This window comes from Armigeres subalbatus, chromosome 3 (genome assembly GCF_024139115.2).
Source record: "Armigeres subalbatus isolate Guangzhou_Male chromosome 3, GZ_Asu_2, whole genome shotgun sequence".
Taxonomy (NCBI): Eukaryota; Metazoa; Arthropoda; class Insecta; order Diptera; family Culicidae; genus Armigeres; species Armigeres subalbatus.
Genome location: NC_085141.1, coordinates 204888937 through 204905456, shown reverse-complemented (window position 1 = coordinate 204905456; position 16520 = coordinate 204888937). Strand labels below are relative to the sequence as shown.

At 44.2% G+C, this 16520-nt stretch overlaps 1 protein-coding gene across 1 annotated transcript in view; it reads left to right on the top strand.

Moving 5' to 3' along the window:
- Positions 1 to 3421, top strand: part of LOC134227191 (ubiquitin-like modifier-activating enzyme ATG7) — a 32207-nt gene extending 28786 nt beyond the window's left edge. The window contains exons 8-12 of the mRNA XM_062708516.1: positions 2309 to 2473; positions 2546 to 2661; positions 2719 to 2887; positions 3126 to 3242; positions 3305 to 3421. Of these exons, the coding sequence (XP_062564500.1) occupies positions 2309 to 2473; positions 2546 to 2661; positions 2719 to 2887; positions 3126 to 3242; positions 3305 to 3337 (600 nt within the window). The 3' untranslated portion in view covers positions 3338 to 3421. The remainder of the gene's footprint in view (positions 1 to 2308; positions 2474 to 2545; positions 2662 to 2718; positions 2888 to 3125; positions 3243 to 3304) is intronic.
- Positions 3422 to 16520: the final 13099 nt, after the last annotated feature.

The following is a 16520-nucleotide window of genomic DNA, read 5'->3' as shown; positions in this document are numbered from 1 at the left end:
GCCGATTTCAGACAAATTTAGAACACACATTCTTTATATTAAGGAGACGACGATAGTGGTTTAGGGATGCTCTTTGGAAAAATGAGGTTTTGAGGGGTGAGGAGTATTGGTTAGTTATCAATAAACTCAGTGTAATTTCTGAATCCATTGGCCGATTTCAAGCAAATTTGGAACACACATTCTTTATCTTGAGGAGACGACGATAGGGGGCTTGGGGATGATATTAAATAATACAGGGAAGGTTGTAGAGGGACTGGTATTGTTCAGCTATCAATCACCTCAGTATAACTTCTGATCCCCCTTAGCCGATTTCAGCCAAATTTGAAACACACATCCTTTATATTTTGCCGCAGGAGTGGATGGAAGGTGTCGTGTGTCCCATCTACAAAAAGGGCGATAAGCTGGATTGTAGCAACTACCGCGCAATCACATTACTGAACGCCGCCTACAAGGTACTCTCCCAAATTTTAGGCCGTCGACTAGCACCAATTGCAAGGAAGTTCGTGGGGCAGTACCAGGCGGGTTTTATGGGTGAACGCCCCACACATCATCTATTCATCGACTTCAAAGCCGCAAATGATACAATCGATCGGGACCAGCTATGGCAGCCAATGCACGAAAACGGATTTCCGGATAAACTGACACGGTTGATCAAAGCGACGATGGATCGGGTAATGTGCGTAGTTCGAGTTTCAGGGGCATTCTCGAGTCCGCTCGAAATGAGTAGAGGGTTACGGCAATGTGATGGTCTTTCGTGTCTGCTATTCAACATCGTTTTGGAAGGGGTAATACGAAGAGCAGGGATTAACACAAGTGGTACAATTTTCAATAAGTCCGTCCAGCTATTTGACTTCGCCGACGACATAGATATTATGGCGCGTAACTTTGAGAAGATGGAGGAAGCCTACATCAGACTGCCAAGAAGAAGAAGCCAAGCGAATCGGACTAGTCATCAACATGTCGAAGACGAAGTACATGAGAGAAAGAGGTTGAAGAGAAGACAATGTGAGCCACCCACCGCGAGTTTGCATCGGTGGTGACGAAATCGAGGTGGTAGAATTGGGTACTTGGGCTCACTGATGACTGCCGAAAATGATACCAGCAGAGAAATTCGGAGACGCATAGTGGCTGGAAATCAATAATTACAATTAATTTATTAGTAATTTAATTTTGTAGTATCAATAATAAAACACAATTATTTTGTTGACCGATTGGTTTCTTAATTTTGTGTGTGTGAAAAAACTGCAAATCAAACTGGCAATTCCGAGCTAGGCCGGGTACATACAGCTAGTATTGTATAAGATAAAGACACTAGTTTATAGTGTCTTTAGTATAAGAGAGTAAAGAGAGAGAAGAATGTCAAGGGATATTCCTCTATTACAGTGTGTTGGGTGTGAAACGTTTCAACTTTGGTGGTCTGAAGCCAAAAGATTATGATTGATTATAAAAAAGGAATTAATGCTTGAAGAGTATTTCTTTTAGCTGCTCAAGGGGAAAAAATGATGAATAATCATAGGCACTAAATATATACAATGTATTATACTGTTGAGTTTAAAAATTAACAATGCGAGCAGTAGCTCGTTCTTTTTTTAGTGTGAGCCGTTGACTAAGTAACACGCATTTCTTTACTATTCTGGCGGAAAGTGTAATTTATAATTATAAAAGGTTTTAAACTAATGTCAACAAATATATAAACAGACAATACATAAAACCCTCCAATGCATTTTTCGAATCTTTCATATGTTGTGCAATTGCACAAATCGTGTTTCAGACATAGTATTTTTTTTTTAATAAACTCACAATTCACCAATACGTAAGCTACTTTTGATCAATCGGGGGCTACTTTGGATACTTTGTAACAAGAATTATAGAGTAAATTACTATCAAATTGCTATTATCACCTTTCGGGTGTCTTGTTGATAGTTGGATGGCAACTTTCTGTTTCAAATAAGGATATTACTTCGTTTATTTTTTTTTAGAATATCAAGAATTCAAAGTAGCCACTAGAGTCAAAAAAGCCCCGCACGATGGTGTCAAAGTTCATGTTTTTGCAAGAAGATGACTATGAAAAAATATTTTCAGGACTGTACTCACTCACACTTTTTGTTTGAAGTATCTGACATTTTTCTATATGGATCGTCTCCCTTCTTGCAACCCTATTTTCATCTCATCTAAGCGTTACGCAATTTATTAACTTTCCCTAATATTACACGGCCGGCAGCTTGGTTGGTGTGTACCGTAATAAAAATCTAGAACATATAATATAGCATATATGTACATGTAGGTAATAATGCAACATTTATTCCAGATGACGATTAACGCTGCACTCGGATTCGATTCGTTCCTGGTTATGCGACATGGCAGTCAGTCAAATTCCTACGTTCCACAAAATGTAAAAGTTGATGGGTTCAAAGAAGTTCTTGGATCTCAATTAGGTTGTTATTTTTGTAACGACGTCGTAGCTCCGGGGAATGTATGTATCCAAAAAATGTTCGAACAAAGAGCAATTTAATTTATAAAAGGTTTTTTTTATTCGTTATTTTAGTCTCTCAAGGATCGTACTCTGGATCAGCAATGTACTGTAACAAGGCCTGCTGTTGCTTGTATGGCGTCTGCTCTTGCCGTAGAGCTTGCTGTTGCTTTGTTACAGAACAACGCAAGGTAAGTGCGGAAAATTGTGATCACATTTGTCTGCTAAATCAAATTGTTGTTTACTAGAGATGGCGCTTCAGCTTATTATAAAACATCGAATAACGCTGGTAATGTAGAAGATATTCCCGAGGATATACTCGGAATCGTTCCTCATTCTATACGTGGGAACATCAGTGTTTTCAGCTATCTTATCACTGCAACGGAACGATTTTCTCAGTGCATTGCTTGTTCGAAGGTAAATCAGAGGAAACAGTTAAACTTTGATATAGAAACTATTTTTAGCTTTTTAGTGGAATGTCTTCACGTGTCATAAGACTAGTTAGTATCCCATTTAATTTCACCACTTAATTGTATCCATTACTTAATGTATTTTGAGGCAAGGAAACTAAACCAAGTGGTGGAATTGAATGGGAAACACGTCTTATGACAAGTGAGTATACACATCCGATGATCATTTTTACGTTGTTTTGCAGCAAATATTGGAAAAGTTTGATCGAGAGAAGAGGAGCTTTGTTATGGACGCTTTGAACTCGGCAAAAATTTTGGAGGACGTTGCCGGAATATCAAGTTTAACATGTAGCGTAGAGGAAGTGAGCTCATTTGTGTACATTATCTTATCAAATTTACAATTCAAATCTGTTTTTATTTGCAGATGATCGACTTTAGTGGTAGTGACACCGAATAAATTATGATTTTTTTTGCAATTTTATAATGAATATTTATATTATTTAAAGAGGAAATAAAGTTTTAAAATGTGAATTCGGAAGAATGCCATTATTATCGTTTTCTATAGGATTCTAATGCATTACATCTAGTAGGGTGACACGGGAGATGCAACAATGCCTGATAAGGATGAGGATAGAGTGAGAAAATTACTCCTCATACATACTTATTAATATGTCATACACTGAGCAAAATAAAAATAGCATCATCATGTTTTTTACTAATATTTCCTTAAATTATGAACAATGGTAATTTCAGTAAGTATATTATGATTCGCAACTTTTCAGTACATTACATAGGGTAAAATACCCAATAGTGGACCCCCTAGTAGCGAAATTTTGCTCTTCCTGGCATAAGGAGTGGAAATTTTCAAAATATTAATTTGGCTTGATATCTAATATCAAGCTCTGCATCTCCTCTTTACGATACATACATAAAACACTCAAATACTCGACGTTATTCGTTGAAATTAACATTTTAAAGTCTGACTGAATTTGCCCTATAGTAGACCCCCTGGGGGTCCATAATAGGAAATTGCTTCCCTATAGTCGACACTTCATTTGATTTTTATGTTCCGTTTCGGTACGTTCTTCTTTCCTATTATGGACCCCCCAAAATATTCCTATAATGGACACTTTCGTGTTTATTTTTTATAGAATTGTAAAAAATCATCTAATTTTACTTTCCATCGCATTTCCAATGCATGTAGTCAAATCATAGGAGTGTAAGGCAGGTTCTCCCGATGGAATTTCATAGCAAAATGTTTACATTGTGCTGTAATAATGCAAAAATGGCTGGAGGGTCCACTATTGGTTGGGGCCCACTATTGGGCACTTTACCCTATTAATGCGGACCATTCACATTTAAGCCGAAAAATTCATGAAAAAAGGTGCGAAATAAAAATAGCACTACTTTGAAAATAATATAATATAATTTTTCATTTTTACAACTAACATGGTAATTGGAGTTGAATGCAAAAACTGATAAAATAGAGCTTTGTTTTCGGCAATTTTGCAGACATGGGTCGCGTGTAGTACATTCTTTCGATGGATTGTAAAAATTAAATCCTGCAATGATGCATGCCTTTTTTCAGTGAAATCGATCCTAAAGACTTCCAATTATATTCATTCATTCATTTATTTAGTCTACATCTATACAGATAACACTGAATCAACAATTTGACGCCACAATACACGGTTCGAGGCCGCATCTCTCCATCCTCGAATACGCCCCACGCTCGCCAAGTCGTTCTGCACCTGGTCTGCCCATCTCGCTCGCTGCGCTCCACGTCGTCTCGTACCTGCCGGATCGGAAGCGAACACCATCTTTGCAGGGTTGCTGTCCGGCATTCTTGCAACATGCCCTGCCCATCGTACCCTTCCGGCTTTAGCTACCTTCTGGATACTGGGTTCGCCGTAGAGCTGGGCGAGCTCATGGTTCATTCTTCGCCGCCACACACCGTCTTCTTGTACACCGCCAAAGATGGTCCTAAGCACCCGTCTCTCGAATACTCCGAGTGCTTGCAAGTCCTCCTCGAGCATTGTCCATGTTTCATGTCCGTAGAGGACTACCGGTCTTATTAACGTCTTGTACATGACACATTTGGTGCGGTGGCGAATCTTTTCGACCGCAGTTTCTTCTGGAGCCCGTAGTAGGCCCGACTTCCACAGATGATGCGCCTTCGTATTTCACGACTAACGTTGTTGTCAGCCGTTAGCAAGGATCCGAGGTAGACGAATTCCTCTACCACCTCGAAGGTATCCCCGTCTATCGTAACACTGCTTCCCAGGCGGGCCCTGTCGCGCTCGGTTCCGCCCACAAGCATGTACTTTGTCTTTGACGCATTCACCACCAGTCCAACTTTTGTTGCTTCACGTTTCAGGCGGGTGTACAGTTCTGCCACCTTTGCAAATGTTCGGCCGACAATGTCCATGTCATCCGCGAAACAAATAAATTGACTGGATCTGTTGAAAATCGTACCTCGGCTGTTACACCCGGCTCTCCGCATGACACCTTCTAGCGCAATGTTGAACAACAGGCACGAAAGTCCATCACCTTGTCTTAGTCCCCGGCGCGATTCGAACGAACTGGAGTGTTCGCCCGAGATCTTCACACAGTTTTGCACACCATCCACCGTTGCTTTGATCAGTCTGGTAAGCTTTCCAGGAAGCTGTTCTCGTCCATAATTTTCCATAGCTCTACGCGGTCTATACTGTCGTATGCCGCCTTGAAATCAACGAACAGATGGTGCGTTGGGACCTGGTATTCACGGCCTTTTGAAGGATTTGCCGTACAGCAAAGATCTGGTCCGTTGTCGAGCGGCCGTCAACGAAGCCGGCTTGATAACTTCCCACGAACTCGTTCACTAATGGTGACAGACGACGGAAGATGATCTGGGATATCACTTTGTAGGCGGCATTAAGGATGGTGATCGCTCGAAAGTTCTCACACTCCAGTTTGTCGCCTTTCTTGTAGATGGGGCATATAACCCCTTCCTTCCACTCCTCCGGTAGCTGTTCGTTTTCCCAGATTCTGACTATCAATTTGTGCAGGCAAGTGGCCAGCTTTTCCGGGCCCATCTTGATGAGCTCAGCTCCGATACCATCCTTACCAGCTGCCTTATTGGTCTTTAGCTGTTGAATGGCATCCTTAACTTCCCTCAAGGTGGGGGCTGGTTGGCTTCCATCGTCCGCTAAACTGACGTAGTCATCTCCTCCGCTGCCTTGACTTTCATTGCCTGTACTCTCAGCGCCATTCAGATGTTCCTCGTAGTGCTGCTTCCACCTTTCGATCACCACACGTTCGTCCGTTAAGATGCTCCCATCCTTATCCCGGCACATTTCGGCTCGCGGCACGAAGCCTTTGCGGGATGCGTTGAGCTTCTGATAGAACTTGCGTGTATCTTGAGAACGGCACAGCTGTTCCATCTCCTCGCACTCCGCTTCTTCCAGGCGGCGTTTCTTCTCCTGAAAAAGGCGGGTCTGCTGTCTCCGCTTCCGTCTATAACGTTCCACGTTCTGCCGGGTACCTTGCTGCAGCGCGACCGCCCGCGCTGCGTCCTTCTCCTCCAGAATCTGTCTGCACTCTTCGTCGAACCAATCGTTCCGTCGACTTCGACCCATATACCCGACGTTGTTCTCCGCTGCGTCGTTAATGGCTGCTTTGACTGTATTCCAGCAGTCCTCAAGAGGGGCCCCATCGAGCTTTCCCCTCTTTCGGCAACGCTGCCTCGAGATGCTGCGCGTATGCAGTGGCGACATCAGGTTGCTTCAGTCGCTCTAGGTCGTACCGCGGCGGTCATCGGTACCGAACATTGTTGATGACGGATAGTTTTGGGCGCAGTTTAACCATCACCAGATAGTGGTCAGAGTCGATGTTAGCGCCACGATATGTCCTGACGTCGATAATGTCGGAGAAGTGCCGTCCATCAATCAGAACGTGGTCGATTTGTGATTCTGTCTGCAGTGGCGATCTCCAGGTGTACCGATACGGGAGGCTGTGTTGAAAGTAGGTGCTGCGAATGGCCATATTCTTGGAGGCGGCGAAATCAATTAGTCGTAGGCCGTTTTCGTTCGTCAGCCGGTGAGCGCTGAACTTTCCAATAGTCGGTCTAAACTCCTCCTCTTGGCCAACCTGAGCGTTCAAATCTCCTATGATGATTTTGACGTCGTGGCTTGGGCAGCTGTCGTACTCACGTTCCAGCTGCGCGTAGAATGCGTCCTTATCATCATCAGTGCTTCCGGAGTGTGGGCTATGGACGTTGATTATGCTGAAGTTGAAGAACCGGCCTTTGATCCTCAACCTGCACATTCTCTCGTTGATCGGCCACCACCCGATCACGCGCCTTTGCATGTCGCCCATCACTATGAAAGCTGTTCCCAGCTCGTGTGTGCTGCCGCAGCTCTGGTAGATGGTATGATTACCTCTAAACGTTCGCACCATTGATCCCTTCCAACAAACCTCCTGCAGCGCTACGATGCCGAATCCACGGTCCTTGAGCACATCGGCGAGTATGCGTGTGCTCCCGATGAAGTTGAGAGATTTGCAGTTCCACGAACCGAGTTTCCAATCGCTAGTCCCTTTTCGTCGCAGTGGTCTTCGCCGATGGTTCCGGTCCGTACTCTCTTGTTGATTGTTCGTTGCTTATGATTTTTTAAAGGCTGGCTTGCAGGGGCCTGACAGCAAACCCCCTAAATTTCCGGAGGACCATTCCTCCTTATTTCCGGTGGACCATGGTGCACAGTTTCACTTAGAGTCCCTCGCTGGCACTCGGACGATGATCAGCCGCCCCTAACATGGGGAACAGACGCTGTTGTGAGCCGATCCTGACATGGAGAACAGACGCTCAATAAGATTTGCACCTCCGGAGAGGAGCAAACCCCCCCTTCCCTGTCAGCATACGACCATAGTTCCCACCGGGGTTGGTTACCCGATCTTCCCTAAGGTTGCTCGTATCCCGGCCAGCACCGCGGGGAGGTAGGGATAGGAGTTGCTGGGTAAGAGGCTAAGGACCGCGAGATGGGGTCTATTTTATTCCTTCAGGTACGCGAAGTACCAATGGTACGCTTTACCCAGCATTTGCCAATTATATATTAGGGTGATTCAAAAAATTGATTTTGCTCCACAGTGCTCATCTTATTCTTTACAATATTCTGAGTGTCCTCTGAAAATTTGAGCTCATTTGGATTAAAACTGATTTAGCACAAGCCGTTTTAAGTTTGCATGCAAATTAGTATGGGGAATTTTTTTTTTCATTATACCATACTGTTAATTAGGCTTCCCCATTAAGCGCAGGTTAAAAGAAAACCTACATAGCTAAAAGGAATACTCAACAGCTTTTACTCAGTAAAAACCAAGGAAACAGTCGTGCAGAATTGCAATATTCCTGATTGAAAGCCATCAAAATATGTGAACTTAAGTTGGTTGTACAACAAAGCCACAAATCGGCCATCTTGGAAACCACGTGTTTTTTCTAGTGATTTTTCAAGAGCACGAATTGAGAGAACCGCAACGCCAATGGGGATGACACATCCGTAGATCGTTTGCTTATTTATGCTAAACAATCGACTAAACAATTTCAGCATTGTACGAAAATTATTACGCTAGATTTTGATAATAGTAGAAAATCGGGTGGTGCATTTGAAATTCACCACATGGCTTAATTGTAAAATCACCTTAATTCTGCCTAGCAACAAAAACTTGAAGTGGCCCAGAAGGCCGGCAAGCTCTTTTTTATAAGGCGACAAAAACATAATAGCTCCAATTTTGATGAGATGTAGCTAGCACAAATAAGTTAATGAATGTAGTTGAAAAGTTAAATCTTGATGGTCTTGGTGGTTGATAATACTATTTGTGCGATTTGTGGTGGTGGTCAAAATTAGTTCAAACATTAGGGATGAAGTAATGATGATTATGAGGGTTTCTTTTTATTTTGAGTAAATCTTTTATCGGTTTGAGTGTCGACGAGGATTAAAACGGAGGATCACATCGAAATGCTATAGAGATAAGCGTAATCAAACACGGCGAGCCATTCATGAGCCCTAAAACTAACTTTCCAGCTTGATATTGCAGCGACACACAGTTGTAGAGCAGAAGTGATTGTGTGCACACGGTTTGTGCTTTTACTACATAGATCAAGTGCTTTATTCATTAGTGGTCAAGATCACAGGCGCTTATTCCCATCAACAGTAAACGGATTTGAACAAAGGATGGATCATGTATAAAAAAAGCACACACTTGGCTTTGAATTTGGAAAGAATCGATTAGGGAAGCAATCTGTTTCGTGGCAAAGGGTTTGGCAATCAAGGACACAGATGTGCACACAGAATACCGGGATTCAACAGAGAATACATTTTATATGAAGTTCGTCGATGAGGTAGGGGTCATACGTGAAAAGCTAGCTACGGATCTTGGATTCAATGCGTACAGCGGAGAACGTACTGTTCATATGAAAGTTAAATCGGAAATTCCAGCAGCATTGTACATAGGACACTTCAAGTGCCGAATATTTTACGAAGGATTGCGTAATCGGTGTTTTATGTGCAAAGAGGAGGGACATGTGAAGGCTGAATGCCCGAAGCGTTCTTCGGTTCAGAACAGAATTGAGACACAACAAAAGGACACTGGGAAGGTGCAGCCTTCCTTATTCGCGGATGTTATCAAAGGAATCACACCAGTTACAGATGCGATGCCAGTTCTAGAAAATCAGATGGAGCTGGGTGAGTCATCTGGGTCTCCATAGAATACGTAAATTGCATGCAAGAGTTGGATAATTCGCCGCTTCGAAGACCGGCGCAATAAGACAAATCAATCATGTCCTACTATCGAACAATAGCAAGCATTAATCTAAATGCTATTCAGACCAGGGTAAAGATTACGTAACTAACAGTAATGCAGATACAGTATTGACCCGATTTTGTCTACCTCTGATTTTATCACGTTTTCGACCCAATTTTGTCACCCCAAAAATTTTTTGAAAAAGTTAGTCATTCTTTTTACTTTCGTAAATAATACCGCAAACAACGTTGATTTCCATGAAATAACTTTCACCGCCTGTACTGCCGCTAACCGCAAGTCGAGCACATCTGTATAAGTGTATATGGAGGCCCATATACAGATGTGCTCGACTTGCGATTAGCGGCAGTGTAGTTTATCATGAATCAATTCTGAGTACCTGGGAAGGAATCTGTAAGCATTTTCGACAAGAAATAAGAGAGACATGCTTTATTCAGACGAAATTGCAATCCATTTCAACAAGCGTTGAATATCACATAGTCGGTGTCGACTATAACTGCATTTTAGATGCAAACGACTCCGAGGGAAACATTAATAACAAAGTTAGATTTAAAAGACGTAGAAAAAACTATTAAAGTACAGTCCGCCCAATTTTCAATTTTCAGAGAATCTTCTGCCTCACGAATTGATAGGTTTTATACGTCTATCAAATTCCTAGATTTTGTCCTTTCATTTGGAACAACTAGCGTACCATTCTCAGATCACAGAGCAATTTCGATGAAAGTGAACATAGATAAGGACCACTTAGGTAAACATAACGTCAAAGGTTATTAGAAAATCAATACAGCCTCCATAAATGACGCTGAGAGTACAGGCAGTGAAAGTCAAGGCAGCGGAGTAGATGACTACGTCAGTTCCCCACCTTGAGGGAAGTTAAGGATGCTATCCAATAGCTAAAGACCAATAAAGCAGCTGGTAAGGATGGTATCGGAGCTGAGATCATCAAGATCGCCCCGGAAAAGTTGGCCACTTGCTTGCACAAACTGATAGTCAGAATGTGGGAAACTGAACAGCTACCGGAGGAGTGGAAGAAAGGGGTTATATGCCCCATCTACAAGAAAGGTGACAAGCTGGAGTGTGAGTACTTTCGAGCGATCACCATCCTTAATGCCGCCTATAAAGTGATATCCCAGATCATCTTCCGACGTTTGTTTCGCGGATGACATAGACATTGTCGGCCGAACATTTGCAAAGGTGGGAGAACTGTACACCCGCCTGAAACGTGAAGCAACAAAAGTTGGACTGGTGGTGAATGCGTTAAAGATAAAGTACATGCTTTTGGGCCGAATCGAGCGCGACAGGGACCGTCTGGGAAGCAGTGTTAGGATAGACGGGGATACCTTCGAGGTGTTCGAGGAATTAGTCTACCTTGGATCCTTGCTAACGGCTGATAACAATGTTAGTCGTGGAATACGAAGGCGCATCATCTGAGGAAGTCGGGTCTACTACGGGCTCCAGAAGAAACTGCGGTCAAAAAAGATTCACCACCGCACCAAATGTGTCATGTACAAGACGCTGATAAGACCGGTAGTCCTCTACGGACATGAAACATGGACGATGCTCGAGGAGGACTTGCAAGCACTCGGAGTATTCGAGATACGGGTGCTTAGGATTATCTTTGGCGGTAGGCAAGAAGACGGTGTGTGGCGGCGAAGAATGAACCACGAGCTCGTCCAGCTCTACGGCGAACCCAGTATCCAGAAGGAAGCTGGAGCCGGAAGTATACGATGGGCAAGGCATGTTGCAAGAACGCCGGACAGCAACCATGAAAAGATGGTGTTCGCTTCCGATCCGGCCGGTACGAGACGGCGTGGAGCACAGGGAGCGAGGTGGGCAGACCAGGTGCAAAACGACTTGGCGAGGGATGCAGCCTCGAATCGTGTATTGTGGATCTTGCTAGTTTTCTAAGTCTCTGTTGTTCATCAGTGGAATGTTCTTGGTTTTTCTTCAGAAGCTTGTCTCCGAAAGCCTCGTGCTGGATTTGTTTCAAAGACGGTTGTCTCCGCACGCAGCAGTTCGCCCCGATTTAACCATTCCGTGTTGCTTGGTACGGCGTACGTAGGATACAGCACGGACGAGGCGCTCCTACATTATTGGCGTTTCGTGATTGCCTCCGCTGCCCGCAGAAACCTCTTCGGCGTTCCGATTTTTGACGAATTGAGCTGCAGAAGGTGAGCAGGTGGAGCCGAACGTTTCTATGTCAATGACGAACACCTCGAAAGGCTTGGAGGGATCGTCCCGCCACAGGAACAGCTGTGCCGATCGCTCCTCAGGCCGAATCAAGATCTGGTGGAACATCTCGCAGATGTCAGCGCTGATAGCCACCTCAAACTGGCGAAACGAAGATAGAACCACCGGAAGCAGTACGAGCAAGTCCGGACCAGCAAGAAGAGGAGAATTGAACGAGTGCCCTTGGACTTAAACGGCCACATCCCACACTAATCGAACCTTGTTCGGCTTCCTTGGATTTGTAACGACGTTCAACGGCAGAAACCAGGTCCGCTTGGGGTCAAAACCGGCAAATTCCTCTGGACTAGCCTTATGTGCGTATCCTGGCTTGGTGTTGTGTAATCTGGATCTTCACGTTGTCGTATAGGTCGGGCCTTGATGCTAGGCGGCGCTCGAGACAGCGGAACCGCTTTTCCGCCTTTGGCCGACTATTCGGGAATTCCACGTCGTCGCACTTCCACAGCAAGCCGATCTGGAACCTCCCTGATTCCGTCCGTACAGTAGTCTCTTCCAGAATTTGACGGGCACGTCGATCATCGTCGCTCTCTTTCTACCTCTGCACTGACCCAAAAAATGAAAATTATGCTATTTTGACAGCTCAAATAGGAAATAAAATTGTCAGACTCGTTTAAATTAATCAAAATCTAGCTATTGTATGCATTTCCGGCCCTCCTTAGCCGTGCGGTAAGACGCGCGGCTACAAAGCAAAACCATGCTGAGGGTGGCTGGGTTCGATTCCCGGTGCCGGTCTAGGCAATTTTCGGATTGGAAATTGTCTCGACTTCCCTGGGCATAAAAGTATCATCGTGTTAGCCTCATGATATACAAATGCAAAAATGGCAACATGGCTTAGAGGCGGCTCTGTCCCAGGGTGGGGATGTAATGCCAATAAGAAGAAGAAGAAGATGCATTTCCGAACATCAATTCCTCAAATTTAAACCCAGTGCACAGGTAGATTGAGGTTAGGGAAACGCCACTGATTTTATCAGCTGTGATTCGTCTTCCACCCACTCAATTCCACTGGTCCACTGCAAGCAGAGGGGATGTACATTGCCGGTCACGCCGAGTTCTCCAGCTACCTTCGCTTCCACCAGAGAACCCAAACAACGACGACAGAGGAACGGCTCCTGAACTAATTTCCAGCCAGGGTTGGTTCGCTCTGAGGAGTATTCAAGAGAAGGTGTAAAAACTTCTCTTTTCTCGATCTGTTATCCGAGTGTATTGTGCAGAAATACACTTTATCTTTGTATGAAGGAGCGTGCGTAGTATCCACTCTTCGTCGCACAAGTCCACAAGTGTAAAGAGTACAGGAAAATGGTAATTTGCTGTTTACCAAAATGCATACATTTAGGCTATATTCTAAATCTTCCATGTAAATACGCTGTTGTGAGCGCCTGAACATAGGCCATTTTGTACACAATATCAAAACACACGCTACCGAAAATGTTCTCACTCTTTATCGATCATGTTTCTCTTGGCTTCAATCACACGTACGTGTGAACGCTCTCGAGTGTGAATCAATACACTTCTCTTCATTTGTAAATTCTCAACACATTTCAAGACGAAGTGTGAGAAATGACCAACCCTGTTTCCAGCAATCTTCGAGAGTCATCTTGCGGAAGCTGCAATCTTTGATTTTGTGACCGTCCTTCTGGCAGGCTACACACGGCTTCGGCTTATTGTCCTTGTGATTGGCTGCTACACTTTCCACTGCCTTCTCCTCAGAAGTGTGCATAAACATCTTTTCTTTCGTCTTCGGTTTTTCTTGCTTGCTATGTCCATCTGCTTCACAGAGAAACGTCACCTCACTACACTGGCGGTTGTCACAATCTGGCCCATGTAGTTGCCAAACGTAGTAAGATCGGCGTTCACATGTCGGCGCTTGAAGAGTGTCCAGTTTAGCTTGAGGGTGGCGAGTTGCTGGGAGGTTGGACAACCGAATAGTTGTCGGCGGGGAACATCGTGGGCGACGGACAGATTACCAACGTTGGGGACAGATGTGGGAACCATCGATGACATAATTGGCGACAATCGAGATGAAACTGTATACACGGAGGGGGAAGTAGATTGGGCTTGGGGCGTACTCATATGCGCAGGAACAAATGGTAGAATGGGGGGAAGTAAGCATGGTCCGGTGGCCGGAGGAGGTGTTTTATTCATTTGTTCAATAGCTCGGGTCGGAAGATATGCATCGACCGAGCTTGCAACATTCAGTTGCGGTGCGAATGTGATAGTAGTATTGGAGCACGTTTGACTTACCGAGCTGGTGACCCTGGTGTTACCGTCGGTGGTCGGAGAATCGTAGGCAACGTTGCGCGCTAGCCGAGGAACATTCACCGTTGATGATTGCGTCGGCTGGAATCGCCGAGCTTCATCTGGAATTTGATCTGGATCCTGGATTTGATGGGATGTTTTGGCCATCAGCCGCTGCTGTCCGCCCGTTTCTGAAGCTCGCTCAGCTGGAGATTAAGCCCTCCGGTGTGTGTGTGTGTGTTGGCGAGATGGAAAAATTCACTTCAGTCGGCAATGGATGATGACGTCGGTAACGTTATGAAGCCACCTACGGCTCCCTTACAGTCGGTTGTGCTGTATACAGCAGTCGTTTGTTCGTTGTTCTCAGCTAGCAAATGTGCGAGCCGACGACGAGTTGGGACAAACGATGAGCCAGTAGCATGCGGTACCTTCGACGTCACTTGATCCACTGGGTTCGTGTTGATGGATAACGATTGCATGTCACACACTCGATACATCCATGAACGTGGCACTAGTTGTAACTGGAATCGCTGGAGTAACATCCTTGGGAATTGTGCCGGTCCGGGACTGAGTAACCACGGAAATCACTGGTGGTCCGGGACTAACTGGCTCTGCACCCACTCGTGAGTCCTCTGCGAACTGCCATGGGAACATCGACGAGTTTTGCCGCTACTGCTACCTTCTCCATCCTCAAGCTGGGCCTGAAGGATTTCATACTTTCTGGCGAGGAAGGAACTCGAGACGCTTCTCCTCCTCGAGCCGCTGCAGCTCAAGAGAAGCACGTAAAGCACGGCAGCTAGCCTTCGATGATTGGCTTCTTCGGGAGCGCTTTGATCCTTCTTGATGAATGACCGAGTTGAGGTTAGGATCACTTTCCCGCTGCTGGTCTGTGCATCCCGACTGCTGCTGCTCGGTCGCTCCTCCTCTGCCGAGAATATTTGCGGAATTCGGCATCTCCGCGAGATTTCTTGATAGAAATCTATAAAGTTTGATGGGACAGCACCGATAGGTGTTCGGACCTCTTATAGCATGATCTGCGTTAGCATATTGGATGAGTCAGCTTTAAAGCTGTAAATTTAGTATATTTCATTTCAAATTCAACTGTGTGTTTTTTAATATTACTTACATTTTTAGTCCTTCTTGTATTTTTGTGAACTGTCCAACAATTTTGACTAGGATAACTAACTAGTTCTCTACGTAATTAGCTCAATGTTGTACGTCCTAGCTTTAGAAAGTTTTAACTTGTTCTGTCTGTATAGTTCTATAGGTAGGTATTTACAGTTCAATTTGCATGGCTAGAATATAACAATACATCAGATCAGAACGATGACAGATCGCCCCTAATGTAGCTTCTTGCAGATTGTGGATCAAGTGACACACACTTTCGCACCGGGGTGCTGGTTTCGCGACGTTCGGAACAGATATCCTATCCATTGGTAAATGTAGAAGAAAAGTTAAAAGCCTTGTTTATAAAACAAATTTTGTACGGGTCAAACTCAACCTTAAGAGAAACTATGCATTTTATGCTGAATTGCCCATACACACATAAATTAGGGGAGCTCGGTGGTCTAGTGGCTACCGTTTCTGCCTTATAAGCAGGAGGTCGTGGGTTCAATTCCAGGCTCGTCCCTCTCCTACTTTGTATTTCTATCTTAGTTCTTTCCTACCAAAACGATTCCTACTATTATAACCTTCCACACAATCCCAAAACCTCCCGTGGCACCTATGAGAGGTTGTAGAGTTCTCTGCATCTTTCTTAAGTAGGTGTCCAACAAACTATCCTTCCCCTTCCTCAGCATTCGCAAGGACGTGGCCAGGACAGATCTCGACTATTGGAAAGTGCATTGCTCCCATCTAAGAGTTATTGATTAGTCCCAAATCAATATCTGTGGTAACGGATGAAAAGTGATGCAACTCTCATACAATAGTCTTGGCTTGTAGCACCTACGAATTTGTGCGAAATGCTCAATGCTAATGCTAATTGCCCATACACACATAAATTGTCCCGGAATACTAACGATACAAATCTATCGATTAATTGCATACAGTTTCCTTAATATACGATTCATTGTTATTCAGGGAGAAATATTTTCCAAAGATTGAATTGAAATTTATATATAAATTACGATTGGCTCACAGTTTGGGAAAATGTTAGTAAAAACTTCCTTAGCTCAGACGCATAATCAATGTTATACCTATCTAATTCTAAATGATATTTTTGCTAACAAAGAAAAACTTAGTAAATATAAAGTGAGGGGTCAAACGGAAACCATTTGTGACATATGTAACAGAATGGATACGTATGACTTTTTGTATGAAGAATCTGATTTGTATATGGATCGTCACACTTATTACAAGATCCCGCCCTT